Consider the following 16,376-nt stretch of genomic DNA (forward strand, 5'->3'; position numbering starts at 1 on the left):
ATTGAATTCGAACATTACCATAAATTTTCTATTATTGATAAAGTGTCTTTTCAAATTGAAGTAAACTTTCATTGACCAACTAGTGTATATGTATAAAAGAGTTGTGCCTGGAATACTTTTATTTCAGTTATATTTAAAAAATCAAACATGTTAATTCAATTAGTATCTATTATTTTAATTCCCGCAATTTCAGCAAAGCATGCTATTAATTCTTTTAAGGGGCGTATTATAGGTGGCTACGATGCCAATATTGCAGATTATCCTTATCAAGTTTCAATAGCAAATCCTGGATTTGGACATTTTTGTGGTGGTTCAATTTATAAAGCAAATACAATAATAACTGCAGCACATTGCGTTGATGGTATTCCACCCTCAGAGATTATTATTCGTGCTGGATCAAGTTCAAGAAAAGGCGGTGGTATCACTATTAATGTTGAGAAGATAATTGTTTCTAATCTTTGGAATGAAAAAACAATTGATGGTGATATCGCTCTTTTGATACTTCAAAAGAATTTACCAATATCTAATAATATTAAACCAATTGAACTAGCAACAGACAATTTGAAAAATGGTGATATTGCATATATAAGTGGATGGGGCGTAACAGATGATGAAAATGTTACGGAAGAAATTGACCCAGAATTACCTGACAACTTGCAAGCAGTAGATGTACCAATTTTCGATTGGAAGGAATGTAACATTTTATTAGAAGGGAAATTAACAAAAAATATGTTTTGCGCTGGTCAAATTGATGGTAGTAAAGACTCTTGTCGAATGGATTCTGGTGGTCCACTTGTAATGAATAATAAACTTTATGGAATCATTTCGTGGGGCAGAAGTTGCGGTAAACCAAATTCGCCAGGAGTTTATACAAATGTTAAAAATTTTATTGGTTGGATAAAGGAAATTTCCAAAGAAAATTAATTCGAAGTATGGGTCAAATTGTCAAGTAAGCAAAACTTACCTTTATTTCGTTATCTTATAAAAGAATAAAAAAGTTTTCTTAAATATTTAAAATGTATTTTTGATTGTTAAAACTGGAATTAAAATATCACAATTTTAATTTAATTTTGATTGAATCCAACTGATATATTTCGGAACATTGGCAAAAACTGATGGTGAATTATATTTTCCACAACCTTCACCCCAGGAAACTACACCTACTAATTTACCATCAACTGCCAAACCACCACCTGAATCCATGCGACATGAACTTTTTCCAGCTTGTTTGACACCAGCACACATCATATTTTCTGTCAATCTCGCTTTTACTAATTTATTACAGTCGTTTCTTTCCCATATTGGAATTGAAATTGCTTGTAATATTACAGGTGATTCTTTACCATTTTCTTCAGTTAAACCCCACCCAACGCTATAAGCTAATTTTCCTGGTTGCGGTTCTTGCTTAGCTATTTCGATTGGTTGAATCTTATCTGAATACTGAAGATTTTCAGTTAAAATAAGAATAGCAATGTCATTATCAATAGTTTGTGAATTCCAATTCTCTGATGGTATAATTTCTTTGACAGTAACAATTACTCCTCCACTATTTCTGTTGTTAGAACCAGCTCGAATATGTATTTTTTCAGCTTCTAATCCAAAAACGCAATGAGCCGCCGTTATAATAACATTAGGTTTATAAATAGATCCTCCACAAAAATGAAAACCATCATTATATTGAATTGAAACTTGATATGGGTAATCTTCGATTGCAGCATTTTCTCCGCCGATAATTCTACCGCGATGGGCTCCGCCGCAAATAAAAAATATTGTGGTTAATATTAGAATAATTGATTTCATTTTGAAAGCTGTTGTTGAAATACTGAAAGAAATAACGGTTGCATATTCTTTTTATATTTTCAAATTACATACTATCTATAAATTATCAAATCTTATTGTCTCCTCTTTATTACGAAATATATCAAGTACTTGATAAGGAATTGAAAAGTTTTATTTGAATCATAATAAGTACATTAATAAAATTATGATTGTATACTTCAATTATTATAAGTTTTTATTAGGGATTTCTTTAAATATTTTTAAAGTGTTCAATAAGATCACGATTAAATATGCACCCCGAAAAAAATTTATGAATATTCAAAAAATATGGAATTAATAATCATATTGAATTTCCTGAGGATTGACTTACAAATTTAGGAGTACTGCTCCGAAGAATTTCCAAAGAAGTCAATCAAATTAGAAATATTTTTTTAATAAAATATTCTGCAAATAAAGCCACGTTTAATATTATTTGCGAGCTCCCTCTCTGGTCCCAGATACTCGACTCAAAAATATTCAATACATCTTAAAAACTATAATTTTGTAAACACTAAGCGGATTTTGTAAACCTGCTTCCGAGGTATTATAGTTACAATTATGGGAACTGAATGATGTAAATTAATTTATGAACTATAAATCAAACTTAATAAGAGGAAGTGAACGTCTTATCTGCTTGTTATTTCCAGAAATGAAGAGAAATCAAAACCACAAATATTTACAAGCATTATCCTAAAATAATTACGATATTCTACATTTTCATCACAATTTTCAAATTGAATAAAGGTTCAAGATTAAAATTTAAGTCAAAATATAAAAATCTTTGTCTTTAAACAAGAAATAACACATCAACCTTCTTTTACCACTTTCTTATTATTAAAAAATTATATACAACCATTTTTATTATTAAGATAACTTTGACGAAATCCAACCTATATATCTTGGAACGTTTGCGAAAACAGATGGCATATTAGGTCTAGCACATCCTATAGCCCATGAGACAACTCCAACCAATTTACCATCGACAACTACTGGTCCACCAGAATCCATTTGGCAAGGTCCTTGACCACCTTCTTTAATACCGGCACAAATCATATTTTTTGTCAACCGTTCTCCAACTAATATATTGCAATCGTTCCTGTCCCATATTGCAATTGTAATTGCTTTTAATATTAATGGTGATTCTCTACCACCTTCTTTTAGTAAGCCCCATCCTGAAATCTTTGCCAATTTTCCTGCCTTTGGTTCTTCTTTTGCTAATTCAATTGGTTGAATTTTATTTGAATACTGAAGATTTTCTGCTAATACTATTATTGCAATATCATTATCAATTGTTTGTTCATTCCATTCCTCTGCAGAAATTATTTCTTTAACTTTAATTACAACACCACCACTTTCTCTATTTTTCGAACCAGCTCTAATGTTTAAATCTTTTGCTTCTCGTCCAACAACACAATGAGCTGCTGTTATAATAACATTAGGTTTATAAATTGAACCTCCACAAAAATGTTGTCCTTTTAATTGCAAAGAAATTTGATATGGATAATTTTCAATTTCAGCGTCATCACCACCAACAATTCTTCCTCGTTGTGCGTAAACACAAACCAGAAATACGCTAATTAAGAACAAATATAATACTCTCATTTTGGAAAATATACTTTAAATACTGAAAGATTTTAGGAAAAATTTTGAATTTATAAATAAAAAATCTTATAAAATTATAAAAGCTATCACAAATTATCAAACCAATTGAAAAAAAAAATTCAATTGAAATATATTTATAATTTTTTTTGATAAGACTATAAAGTTTTCCATTAATAGAAATATCAATGTTAAAGTACCTAAACGCTTCCCAAGTTCATATATCAAAAAGTGTATAATATTATTTTTACAAAATGAAAATATATGATAAATAAGAGTGAAACGTAAATTGGCTTTGATCAAGTGCGTACGTTTTGCACGAAATATATGTTAGAGAATATAAAATTATCTCTTTCGAATTAAAGGAGATTCCTAATCATAAAAAATATTCTAATGCAATGAACAAAAATTATAAGAAATACAATTATTTTTTATGAAATACACTAGAAATCTATTTAAAATACCCAAATAAATAACCAAATGATTATAAAATCAAACTTAAAAGTTTTTTAACAAAATAATGCAAAATACTTTTTTATTTGAATGTAAAACAAAGATCTTATCCAATTTTGACTGTGTAATAATTAAAATTCCTTAATAACTAATCATTTTATTGATTTATTTAACTTTACATGAAATTCTCCAAAAATTCTAGTTAAACTATTTAATTATAATATTTTCATACCTTAAAACTTAAATTGTTATATTTTTACGAATAGTATAAGCATATAAAATTGTATACATGCAATTTGAATAAAAATTTTTAACATAAATTGTTTTAAAACTTTTTCACATTTTTATTCTACCAAGTCAAATATGAAATTTATCACATTACAAAATATTTTTTTTAATTATTGAAAGTATATATAAACAAAATTGATATATTAAAATTTTAATTATTTGGAAAGTATTTTACATCTTTTTCTGTCTGGTTTTCTTCAAGATATACTCAATAATATAATTTTATAAAAAACTAATAAAGTATAACATCTTCTGTAATAAATCTATGTTAAAAATTTAAAAAGACAAAATAACTCTTATTTATATATGAAATTAAAAAGAAATATGTATATTAATTATGGATTGTGATGCATTTAATTTTCTGTTACTTAATATATGGCCATTGATTATTTTGAGCAGCTGTACAATATTAGAATATTAATGTATTTACAAGTCGATCTAATTTTCAATAATATTTATACATAAAACAGTTAAAAAAATTATAACTTATTATGTAAGGTACGAATTTTAATAATTTTTCTACTAAATTAATTTTATTTCATTTACTCCCAAAATTAAAGAAAAGGCTGGTATTTTTATTGTAAATGCAAACTAATTCCAAACAAATGATTCGTGTCTGTAATAAAATTTTTGAAACTTTTACGATAAATATCACTATCACTTAGTGTTTCAATATTCAGAATAAGCCCCAATATATAACTATAGAAAATATATACATATATAATTATTCAGATTGTATATTTTTCTTTAATGCAAAATAATTTAATTTAAAAAAAAAATAAGGCATTTCTAAATTTTAATGAAGTTTTAATCTATCACACTTGATTTAAAAGATATAAAACTTAATTAACTTTCCAAAAGGCAAAAATTCTTAATATACCGAAAATATTAAGTATTTATATACATATATACATATGTATAATATATATTTTTCTGTTGTAATTTATAAACGTTCACTTTCTCTAAACTCTTGATTAGGTTTTTGATCTTGCTCTTCAGTTTCTACTTTAAATTGCTCTTCATCTTCTTTAGATTCTCTGTTTGTTTTGTGTCGTGATAAAATTTCTTCCAATTTTACAACAGATTCCCTGCAACCACATTTCCATAACTTTCTTGATAATTTCCCATAATTTGCAGTTTCAAAGAACTCTTCAGACCATTTTAAAAGGAGTTGAAATATAATCTAAAATAAACAAAAAAAATTTTAGATATTAATAAAGAAAATAAAAAATCAAATATGTTTCGTATAATTTTCTATGAAATTTAAAGTTAAAACTTATAATAATAAAATACAGTGGAATAGAATTGTGAAATTCTTTTCATTTTTTCGCTTTTTCTATAAATCGTAATATAAAAATGTTAAAATTTGATTCGATGACGTAAGTTTAGCTTATATATCCATCAACTATTCAATTATTCTTGTTTGTACATGGATTATGAGAAAAAATATTAAATGCCTTGAAAAAAGATCCCTCTTTATGCTAAATAGAAATTTATTCATATACATATGTATGTAGGTAACTAGTTCGTTATCAGTCAAGAAAAATTATCAAAATATTCGCAAATTTATGTTTGCAAAACCATAAGTATATGTTGACACAACATACAGTATGTACATACATACATTCAATATATTACAAAAGAAGTATGTTGGCAAAAACATGAGAATATTGACATAAAAATCTTGTTGCAAATTTGTTGTAATGGGGAATAAATTTTGTGATAAAGAAAACGAAGAATTTTATTTAAATTCAATACTTATTCAGAAATTTAGAAGAAAATATTTTTTCAATATATTTTTCTGTTCATCCAAAATTAGCGCTTTTGAAGTTATTTGTCTTTGAACAAGTATGTACGAATCTTATATTTTTACAAATATCTTATTTTTTTTTCAAAAATTTATCTTAATTTTGTGTAAACAAACAGACCTGTTCTATAGATATATGAATGTACTTATGTATGTATATTATGTCTTACTTTATATTATTTTGTATATTATTATATAGAAAATTTACAAATCTACTAAAAAAGTATTATACATATATGTATATAATTAAATAAATGTCTGAATAGATTATGAAAACCATAGCTTCCAACGACAAAAATTGCTCGTGTGATCTATTTAGCTAAATAATTTATAATACTTAATACATGTTATTTTTACTGTGTTCTTATATCTATGCTTATATATAGGTATATTTACAAACCCTATCATACATATGTATATATGTAATTCTAATTAGCTTTGATAAAGTCTAATAAAAGTCTGTCCCAATTCTATTGAAAATAATTTATCTTTAAAATGTACGAAAATAAAAAAAATGTACAAAATTAAATAGTAATTTTTGGTTTAACAGTGACGATCAAGTGTGTACGTACCTATAAGAATTGAGAATAACGTCATATGTTCACCTTGTACTTTTTCTTTGTGTTTTTAACGAAAGCTTACCGTAACAATATTGTCAAGTTTTAATATTATACATACGTGAAAAAATTTTTGCAAAATAAATAAAGTATTAATAAAACTTTTGATAATTTTTTTTTTCATATAAAGTAACAAGTTTTGTCTCTTTTTTATTTTTTGACAAAACAAAAAAAAAAATAAACAAGTTTAATTTTTAATAAAAATTTTTATGTTTATAAACTTTCATTTTTCAAATAATTGCACTTAAAATGTTTTGTTTCTACATATTGTTACGATAAGATTAATTTTTATTTGATATTTATGAATTAAATTTATAATATGGAACTGAATATAAATGCAGTCTGGACCAATAATCGCCATTCAACCGGTTTTTAAATAAAAACGCTTATATATTTCGATACACAAAAAATTTGTTATAAAAGTCACCGCAAGGAAAAGTGAGATATTTTCAAAGTGAACTTCTTTTGAAATAAACTAAAGTGTAAATTAGATCTTCTATAATCTATATGTATAATCGCACAATATGGACGAAAACAAAATAAATTGATTTAAAAATAAAAATAAAGCGTTTTTTTTTTTTTGAATGATTAAATGGGAAATCCCGGGGTTGGTGAACAAATCACTCAACAAATGTTTAAAGCCAAAAATTAAAATACATATATGATATATAAAATGTGTTGTTTTAATTATGTTGAAAGTAATTGTATATTTACACAGATATGGAATTTTTTAAAATATTTGCAAAATTTGATAACCGATAACCTATCAACAACAAACAATATAAGCAGTTTAAAAGGGATAAAAACTATAAGATTTATTTTTAATAATAGAATCTGCATTACTAAATAATTTATTTTAAATATACATACATATCTATATGTATATATGCGTTCCAATTTCATATTTTACGAAGTTATAATAAACCCATGTACTTGAGTAATAAAAACATACACCTAACGCTTTATATACATTAAATATTCATACACACAACTCTTATACACATAAAAATTAAAAAAATTGTTTTATAAAATGCGATTTAAATACAAAATAATATAAAACAATATACACAAACCTCTTTGTGACCAAGAACATTGTAATCCAATTCCACAGTCTCTATTTGTGTTTGTGACAAACCTAAATCTCTCATTAGTCTTTGATAATTTTTACCAATGAATTCAGATAACTCACTCAATACAGATTCTTCTACATCTTCAACAGAACGAAATAATTTATTTATCGACTCCGTAATTTTTATTTTATTTCGATTTGATTGACTTTGATTTACATTTTGTACATTTGTTGTTGAATTAATATTTCGATTTCTATTACTTCTACCATTATCATTCGTATTGCTACCATTAAATACAATTGAGTTACCAATATGTAAACCATCTATATTTGAAAAATTATAAACATTCTGTACACTGTTCAATTCATTCACAGCAGTATTCCACATATTTGATGATGATGTTGGATGTAAATCTACTACAGTATTATTATTAGATGACGGTACGACGTTATTTTGGAAGGTATCAATAGTATTTTCATGCTGTGAATCATTTCTATTTTCATCAATCTGTTCTCTTTCCACTACTTGTAAATTTTGCTGGGTCCTTAAATTATCACTTGTAGTTGAATTTATAGCAACTGCATCTATTTCCAAGTTTGAATCTGTTCTTGATTTATTAATCAAATTTTTAAATAATTTTTTTAATTCTTTCACCATTTCCGGAAATTCTTGTGCACTATAATATCAATATTGCGATTGTAAAATAATAACAATGAAATTTTTTTTTATTACATATATAAAATTAAAAAATAATATGACAAAGGCGCGTCCGTTCTTAATAATATTCGTACTTAATAATATTTTGTGACTATCATCATAAATATAAAATTCCAGTTAAACTTTTAACATGAAAATATAATTAAAATGAACGAAAAAGCTTTCAGTGATTACGCTATCAATTCCAGTGAAATTAGCATTTTTCGTTATCACTTCCAATTCCAAGAAATAAATAAAATTTATAAAACGTTCGTCAAAAAAAATGGTATTTTGACGACTAGTGCGACATCATATGATTAAATTTTCAACAATTTTTTGAATTAAATTAACCGTTACAATCATTATAGTACATACGTGGATGATAACAATTAGTACCAAACTATGCAAGTAAAATTATGCAATATTTATTGAAAAACCTGGTTTTTGATTAGGTGACAAATAGAAAAAAAGTTGATATATCTAAGTAATAAGAAAAAATGAAGTTAAACATGTTAACTCTGTGACATCCGTACAAATGTTTTGTTAACGAAGGTATCCACTATATTTATATTGTTTTTCATTGATAGTAGCCCGGCAACTTAACTTCGAACATTCGAATTCACGAAAGTGTTTTCGCTATCGAATTTTCAAAAAAATTCAAAATATAAAAATGTAGAATTTCTAAAATGTCTTCTCATAATCAATCTGCAAATAATTCAAGATTTATTATAACGATCTCACGCATAATCCTGCAATATAAGTTATTTTAAAGGACTTAAAGTTTTTCTTTCTTAGATTTACAATTATGTGTGTGCTGCATAATTTAAACTATTTATTAATTTTTGCGATGAATATTGTTATTTAATCTCAAATATATACATGATTTTAAAAATATACCACACGATTTTGTGAATTAATTAATAAATACTTCACATTAGCAGAAAAATACAATGAAATTTTCCGACTGGATCGCTTAAGAGATCATAATTTTATTGTTTTCCTTTAAAAGTTGAACCGTTTATTGACCTTTTATATATTTTAAGCAAGTGGCGCCAATATATTTTTGTATTCGTTTAAAATTAAAAAATCATAATGATTATAATTTTTATTTTCTCATTATTACATACATTTAAATAAAATTCATGACTATATTTAATTTATTTAAAAATGTTCTTTCAGTTAATTTATTTTAAATGCGCATACATATGCAAAAATGATCACCGTGCATAACAGAACCTTATATTCAATTTTCAATACATAAAAATAAAATATTTTTAATATTAAGTATAATATAACGACATATTTTACAAAAACAAAAACCATAATTGCAAAAAGTGTAATAAACAGCCCACAAAAACAATACCTTATGCTTATGGAAATATTTATTTTAACACCTGAGCTTCACAAAGTTAGGTAAAAAAAAAATTATAAAAATACAGGGCTTTAAAAAAGAGGTAACCTCACGAATATCTAAAATTAATAACGGTATGACGAGATGAAATCAAATTTAGACTACATAATTTTTCTATATTCATTTATTAATATTATTATAAATATTCGTAAAAGGATCTACCTGATATTTTACATAGGTATTTAGTAAATTGAAGAAGACAATATTTAAAGCATTTTTTTTTGTAATTTGTCCTGAATTTTATGACACCTCAATAATGAATTTGTCTGTGAAGAATTTTAACATTAAATAAAACCAATATAAACGAGAAAATATTGAAGAAATGTATTAGTTTAAATTAGTTTTTTGAATAGAACAGTTTGAAATTTAAACCGCTGCTACTTAAAGAACTACTAATTCTACATATACTGATAAAAGAGCAACATTAAAGGATTAACTGAAAATGTCATATTTTCGTTACCAACAGCAATCAAGTATTAAAACGGAAAACTCTCATGTTGTGGATTACCAAATTATAAACAAAGATGATCTATTTGAAAAGGTGAATATAATATAAAAAAATTTGCTAATTTTGAAAATTCTACGAAAACATAATAAAAACTCTTGAAGCTGCGAATATTTCGCGTAAACTTCTTATTCTTTTAAAAATTCATTTTTAGGTATCATTAAAAAAATTATTGGAAATTCCCATAGTTGCATGTTATAAAAATTTACTTAAACATAAAAAAATTATACAACTTAATTTTAATTTACAGATCGATATGCACATATCAACAACACCAATAACTGAAACGGGAGAGCAATACTCATTAACTAACGATACGAATTGGATTAGTTCAAAAGCAAAAAGGGCTCGTACAGCATTCACTTGCTTTCAACTGCTTGAATTAGAAAAAGAATACAAACACAATGAATATTTAAATCGACCACGTCGTATTGAAATTTCTCAACGTCTTTCACTCTGTGAACAGCAAGTAAAAGTTTGGTTTCAAAATCGTCGTATGAAAAGTAAAAAACAATTTGAAATAAAAAAATATTCAAAATTTCCAATGACACCAAATGTAACTATCGAAACAGAAATTAATTATTCAAATCGTGAATTAGATACATTTGATACAGATACAGATGATGAACACAAACAACTTGTACAGCGTCTCCTTTCATATTCACGGCCATCCTCATCATCAGTTTCTAATTCAAGAGATAATTTATGCAAACAAGTTAAACAAACAACTGATACTAAATATATTTTGCAAAAACCTATGAATGAAATTTCTAAACATGTTCCTGTACACAATTTAAAACTTAATAATCAACCCAAAAATCAAGAACAACATCAACAAACAAATTTTAATAAAAACTCTTTAAGAAATGAACAAATTAATTATCAAGTACAGCAAAATAAAAATTTTGATCGAACAACCCATCCTCCGACTGAACAATATCAACATTCAAAGTTTCAGTTACAACAACAAGAACGTATGGAAATTGAAAATCCATTTGAAAAACTTCATAATTTAGATGAAATTGATAAAATACTAGCCGAACAAGAAAATTTATTATCACATAAAAATCAAAACACATCGTTAGATGAAAATATCGGTGATTTTATTGAATATGTTTTAAAAAATGACTCAAATTCTACAAATATAAAGAATAATACAAGAAAAAATCCAAAAGACTACAATGAAATACCTAAAAAATATATAAATGTCGAAAAAGAAAATTATGACATTCCAACAACAATTCAAGAAGCTGAAATTACAAATTGTTTAATGAACGAACTAGAATCGTATACAGATCGTAATGACACTTATTATTTTAAAAATACAAATAATATTACTAATATTAAAAATAATATTAGTATAAATTCATCGCAACAACAATGTGGCCTTAGATTTGCCAAGCAGCCTTCTATGAATATATCCTGGGGTCGCAACAATTAAAATAATTTTGTTTTTCTAATAAAATTTGTACATCACTTTATGCTATTTTAAATTTTAATAATTTTGAAATAAAAATGATTTTATAAATTATTTTTGAGAACATTTTAAACTAACGCTTAAAATTTTTTTGTATATGTAGGTATGAAAATGTAATCAAGATTTAAATTCTTTTTATGACTCTCATTATGCATAACAAGAAATTGAATTAAAAATACTTTAAGTACCTGCCATGAAATATTGTAAGATCAATTAGAATCAATGCAAGAATATTGTAAGATCAATGATCATATTTAATTTTAGATTAAATTTAAAATATCCAAAAAGTTATACTACATCTGTTAAAATATAAGTTGTAATCATCTGCTAAAACTTTAATAAAATATTGTGAAGGGCTATGTAATTATCAAGATATACATATAACATTACAAAGCACCTATGTATCAATTTATAAATTATTTTAAAAAAATTAAAGCAACCTTTAAAATTTAAGTTCAGGTAAAATTTTGTAATTTGTAATTTAATTATCCATATGCAATAAAATAGAACATTGTAATCGAAATTAAATTTTTTCAACTAATACAATTGGTCGGAAGCCTTTATTATCTGCAATATATTTTGTTGTATATTTAAAACCGTCAGCTGACACAAAACTAAATGATCCTTTTGCTTCCACTGTATCTGTTTCATCTTCGTTATTCTTTATTGTGTCTTGCGAGAGCTCTTTTGGTGTTCGTACAACATGTAATATTTCATTTCTATTATGATCATCAAGATTATATCTAAAAAAAAAATTAAGATAAGTAAAACATAAAAATTTTATAATTTAACAATTATCATATTATGTATATAAAATAATTCATACATGTATGTATATGTAATTAAGCATTGTATCTTTATACATATGTACATGTACATAAACACGCTTTGTCGCTTATAAACACGATACCTATTGGACTGTTGTGTAGAACAATTTTAAAATTAGTGTAGTCAGGTTTTTGACAAATTTCTTAAAAATTTCAAATAAAAAATATTGCCGAGAAAATATATTAGAAAAGTAAAAGCAATTTTTAATTTTTAACAATTTAGTTTTTAAATTTAAATAAATAGAAATGTACATGACTAAATGCAGTTCTAACCCAAAATTGCCTAATATACTTTTCCATAAAATACTAACTACATACTTAATAAATTTTATTTATTAATATTTTTATGTTTGCCCTTTAACTGACCTTCACCCCTAATTAATATATGCGTGTATAATACAGCGAATAACTGATCATCTATATTTTTTCATGAGATGAAATTAAAATAAGCATCGAGCTTTTGGTATCAAAAATATTAAAAACAAAACAGGTTTTGTAGCTTATAACTTTTGCGGCTTTATTTTGTTTTTCTTTTTTTTGGAATAATTAATTTAAATAAATAGTTATTTCAGGACTTATACTTTTTTTATTCTTGTTCAAAAAATTAAAATTATAATTTTATTTGAACATCGCCAAATTTTTTTTAAATAAAAAATTTCATACATAAGTATGTACGTACAAAACTATCTGATATATATACATACACATTCATATATTTACTGTTCAAATGTTTTTTTTTGTGTGTTATAATATTGCACTAAAAAAATTCAATTAATTTATTCAATTTCATTTCCCAAAATTCTAGTGAAAACTGTTTTTTCATTGCAAAATCAAAAATTTCAAAATTAAATTGATAGCCAGCTACTTTTTGCATTCTGTTTTTTTTTGTTTTTTCAAAATATTAATTTTGTTTTCTTATAATAAATCATAATAATATTATCAACATTATGAAAATAAAATAATACAATTGTGAATAAACTTTTATTTCCTTGAATCTGCATGCATTTATGTACATAATGAATTTAAAATATAAATTAAAATTTATTCACGCCAATAATTCACGAGCATAATGTGAAGCAGTTATACTATAGTTAGTATAAGGTTATTAATTTTATGATCGAAAACATACGTAATCAAATTAAAATTCACAATTCACAACATACATAGTATGACAGTTATAATATAGTTTTTATTTTAAAATGCTTTAAGCTGATAATTTAGTGCTATGTATGGTAACTCTCAATAGATTTATGTTTAAACTAAAACTAAGGGTTTACGCATACATAAACATGTACATTGAATTTCCAAAACTGCATCTTCAAAATCGATGTTTTTAAATACAATTATAATAATATAATAAACAAAATTAATGGTTTCAAAGAACCTTTTTCAATGTATACCTAAATTGCAATATTTGAATAATCTATTTATAATTACAACACATTTAAAGATTCAGCGCTGCATAGATTAAAAAAATTCTGCACATTTAGATGAAAGGTTTGTAAACTTTCGAGTATTAAACTGTTATACTGTTAACTATTTATGCAGGTATACATATATAACTATTTGTACTTATATTCTGATGATTATAATATTAAAAAAAATTTTAAACATACGCAAATTGAAAATTTTTTGTTCCTTCCAAAAAATCATTATCGCCTTTTAATGAATAATCATTATGAATTGTATCAGATGCTTTAATATTTCCTCTTAAATTTAATGATGGTGTTTTAGTGGTTGTAGATATTGACAGTGAAGAATCAACTTCATCATTATCATCATCACTAATATCCCTTTTTTTAATTTTATGTTCATTTTGTAATTTTAATAATCTTAATCTTTTTCTTTCACTTCTTGGTAAAGATCTCGCTGGTCCCGGATCATCAAATTTTTTATTATTTAAATCATTTGATGAATTCAAATCATCATCTGCTAAAACTATTAATGACATCGTCAACCAAAAACATGATATAAAACTCTTATAAATTAAAATAAAATAAAAATAAATGCTCAAATAAATTACATAATAACTACTACATAATATGTATTAAAAAAAATATTGACAAATTTCATTCAAAATTGCAAATACTTATACTTTCATATTAAAAAAGAACAAAATATCTCACCAAAACTAGAAATACTTTCATTATCCTTTTGTTCTTTTCTATACACAGACAATTATTGTAAAATAAGGAAAACACAGAAATTCTATTTTCGTTATAATTTTTAATAGAACCAAAAAATTAATAATAAAATTTTAATTTTAATGTTATAAATAAAATACGAAATGATGACAGAATTAATTCAATAACAAGACTAACTTAAGAAGAATTTTATTTTAAGATCCAGACCTGTATCCAACAGCAGCATTACCATTTAGTTTTGTTTTTGTTTTTATAATACGAAGATCAAGAAATATTATGTCATACATTTTTCTTATTGTTATATTTTAGTTTATTATTGTTAATTTTTTTTTTTTGTTATTCTATCTTACCTTTATTTTAAAACGTAATCATTGTAAAAGATTTCATTGTTATTTATGTTATTATGATTATAAATACTTCCATAACTCTTTGATCCCATCTCACTAATCTAAACATTGAAATGAAACTGTTATACTATAGGTTAAAGATATTTTTTAAAATTAAATATGTTAATAACGGCGCGTAATATCGTTAGGGCAATTGCCTGAATATTTTACAAAATGAAATAATTAATCAAATTAACATAATTTAATTTTAATTTAAAAAATCCTCTCATTTCTAAATCTTGTAATTTTTATTTTAAAAAGAAAAAATCATTTACTCTGTATATTAAAATTAATTAATTGAGGGGCATGTAGAGGGTGATACACCAACAATTTAGGTGCCGTATACCATCGGGTAGAGGATCAAAAATGAGTAAAATTTTTGTATATAATATATAAGACAATTAAAATAATGGAGGCAAAGCTATATGTTTTTATACAAATATTTTCACGTATTCAAAAAACATAAACACTTTGACAGTACGCGTAATATTTTCTGCAATCTCTCTATTTATCTTTCTTTACTAATTCAAGTCTTCTATCTATGTACAATATAAAATGTATGATGAGACTTAATATTCATTTGATGAGAAGATTACCTTCAAGATTGTTTATAAAATGACGGACAAATAATAAAATTTACTTATAAGTTACACATTTTCTAGTTAATTTAATTTTCTAAATCTTTATTGTTTACAAATAATCTATGTAAAGTTGAATCATCGCGTGCTGCTAGACTCATAACATAACTAACTTGAATATTAAATTAAATAAATTGAAAAAATAAAAAAAAAAGTATAGAAAAATATGAAAAATTTCAAAAGAAACCAGTATTTTTTTTTTTGTTTAAATTATCATAACAATAAAAAATTGAATGGGCCCAACAGTATTTTGTCATGGATTTATTTTACTTCTTATTATAAATTATTATTAAAAAATTATATTCACTTATACACTTACTTATTTACAAACATACAACAAAAAACTTTGATTAAAATTTTCAAAAAAATTTCCTTAGAATAAATTTAATTTGACGCGCTTAAAGTTTTAACAAAATTTTATTTTAATAGATGCATACATCATACTGACATTATGTTTACTATAAAAATATTGCCACAATCAATAATCAAAAGTAATTAAAATATATTCTTGATTAGTTAATAAAATCGTGTTTTTATTGTATTCATCGAAAATTAAAACTTTTATATTTATATACACTTATTGTTTAAACAACAATCTTCACAAATTACATATATATACATATTATGTACACATTTGTAG

At 24.3% G+C, this 16,376-nt stretch overlaps 6 protein-coding genes across 6 annotated transcripts; 2 read left to right on the forward strand and 4 right to left on the reverse strand.

The window, feature by feature from the left end:
• The first annotated feature begins 147 nt into the window (after positions 1-147).
• On the forward strand, positions 148-924 carry LOC129610410 (trypsin 3A1-like). Its single transcript, XM_055522976.1, has one exon. It carries the CDS (start codon positions 148-150, stop codon positions 922-924), a length of 777 nt encoding a protein of 258 aa, XP_055378951.1.
• A 7-nt stretch (positions 925-931) lies between these two features.
• Positions 932-1,805, reverse strand: LOC129610126 (trypsin Blo t 3-like). The gene has a single exon (XM_055522515.1). The coding sequence runs from the start codon at positions 1,798-1,800 to the stop codon at positions 1,060-1,062; it is 741 nt and encodes a 246-aa protein (XP_055378490.1). The 5' UTR covers positions 1,801-1,805; the 3' UTR covers positions 932-1,059.
• Positions 1,806-2,638: 833 nt separating this feature from the next.
• LOC129610204 (trypsin Blo t 3-like) lies at positions 2,639-3,421 on the reverse strand. Its single transcript, XM_055522657.1, has one exon. The coding sequence runs from the start codon at positions 3,418-3,420 to the stop codon at positions 2,683-2,685; it is 738 nt and encodes a 245-aa protein (XP_055378632.1). The 5' UTR covers position 3,421; the 3' UTR covers positions 2,639-2,682.
• Positions 3,422-4,190: 769 nt separating this feature from the next.
• LOC129610320 (protein immune deficiency) lies at positions 4,191-8,426 on the reverse strand. The gene is made up of 2 exons (XM_055522859.1): positions 7,656-8,426; positions 4,191-5,341 (listed from the first exon to the last, which is right to left on the reverse strand). Exons 1-2 carry the CDS (start codon positions 8,307-8,309, stop codon positions 5,102-5,104), a joined length of 894 nt encoding a protein of 297 aa, XP_055378834.1. The 5' UTR covers positions 8,310-8,426; the 3' UTR covers positions 4,191-5,101.
• A 1,775-nt stretch (positions 8,427-10,201) lies between these two features.
• Positions 10,202-11,705, forward strand: LOC129610411 (homeobox protein Hox-A2b-like). The gene is made up of 5 exons (XM_055522977.1): positions 10,202-10,300; positions 10,515-10,767; positions 10,837-11,048; positions 11,415-11,551; positions 11,624-11,705. The coding sequence occupies exons 1-5, from the start codon at positions 10,202-10,204 to the stop codon at positions 11,703-11,705; spliced, it is 783 nt and encodes a 260-aa protein (XP_055378952.1).
• A 435-nt stretch (positions 11,706-12,140) lies between these two features.
• Positions 12,141-14,730, reverse strand: LOC129610364 (uncharacterized). Its single transcript, XM_055522930.1, has 3 exons — positions 14,695-14,730; positions 14,185-14,546; positions 12,141-12,484 (listed from the first exon to the last, which is right to left on the reverse strand). Exons 1-3 carry the CDS (start codon positions 14,713-14,715, stop codon positions 12,265-12,267), a joined length of 603 nt encoding a protein of 200 aa, XP_055378905.1. The 5' UTR covers positions 14,716-14,730; the 3' UTR covers positions 12,141-12,264.
• Between the last annotated feature and the right edge of the window lie 1,646 nt (positions 14,731-16,376).

Source organism: Condylostylus longicornis, unplaced genomic scaffold (genome assembly GCF_029603195.1).
Source record: "Condylostylus longicornis isolate FDR11 unplaced genomic scaffold, ASM2960319v2 ptg000044l, whole genome shotgun sequence".
Lineage (NCBI taxonomy): Eukaryota > Metazoa > Arthropoda > Insecta > Diptera > Dolichopodidae > Condylostylus > Condylostylus longicornis.

What these genes read in the sequence shown, in the direction of transcription:
- LOC129610410 (XM_055522976.1), top strand. Translation starts at nt 148, where the DNA reads ATGTTAATTCAATTAGTATCTATTATTTTAATTCCCGCAATTTCAGCA.
- LOC129610126 (XM_055522515.1), bottom strand. Translation starts at nt 1,800, where the DNA reads ATGAAATCAATTATTCTAATATTAACCACAATATTTTTTATTTGCGGC.
- LOC129610204 (XM_055522657.1), bottom strand. Translation starts at nt 3,420, where the DNA reads ATGAGAGTATTATATTTGTTCTTAATTAGCGTATTTCTGGTTTGTGTT.
- LOC129610320 (XM_055522859.1), bottom strand. Translation starts at nt 8,309, where the DNA reads ATGGTGAAAGAATTAAAAAAATTATTTAAAAATTTGATTAATAAATCA. An exon ending in ATGTTCTTGGTCACAAAGAG is followed by an intron (nt 5,342 to 7,655) that starts GTTTGTGTATAT and finishes TGTTTATTTTAG; the next exon opens with ATTATATTTCAACTCCTTTT.
- LOC129610411 (XM_055522977.1), top strand. Translation starts at nt 10,202, where the DNA reads ATGTCATATTTTCGTTACCAACAGCAATCAAGTATTAAAACGGAAAAC. An exon ending in AAGATGATCTATTTGAAAAG is followed by an intron (nt 10,301 to 10,514) that starts GTGAATATAATA and finishes TTTAATTTACAG; the next exon opens with ATCGATATGCACATATCAAC. An exon ending in TCAAAATCGTCGTATGAAAA is followed by an intron (nt 10,768 to 10,836) that starts GTAAAAAACAAT and finishes CTATCGAAACAG; the next exon opens with AAATTAATTATTCAAATCGT.
- LOC129610364 (XM_055522930.1), bottom strand. Translation starts at nt 14,715, where the DNA reads ATGAAAGTATTTCTAGTTTTG. An exon ending in TGAAAGTATTTCTAGTTTTG is followed by an intron (nt 14,547 to 14,694) that starts GTGAGATATTTT and finishes TTAATTTATAAG; the next exon opens with AGTTTTATATCATGTTTTTG. An exon ending in ACAAAAAATTTTCAATTTGC is followed by an intron (nt 12,485 to 14,184) that starts GTATGTTTAAAA and finishes TTTTTTTTTTAG; the next exon opens with ATATAATCTTGATGATCATA.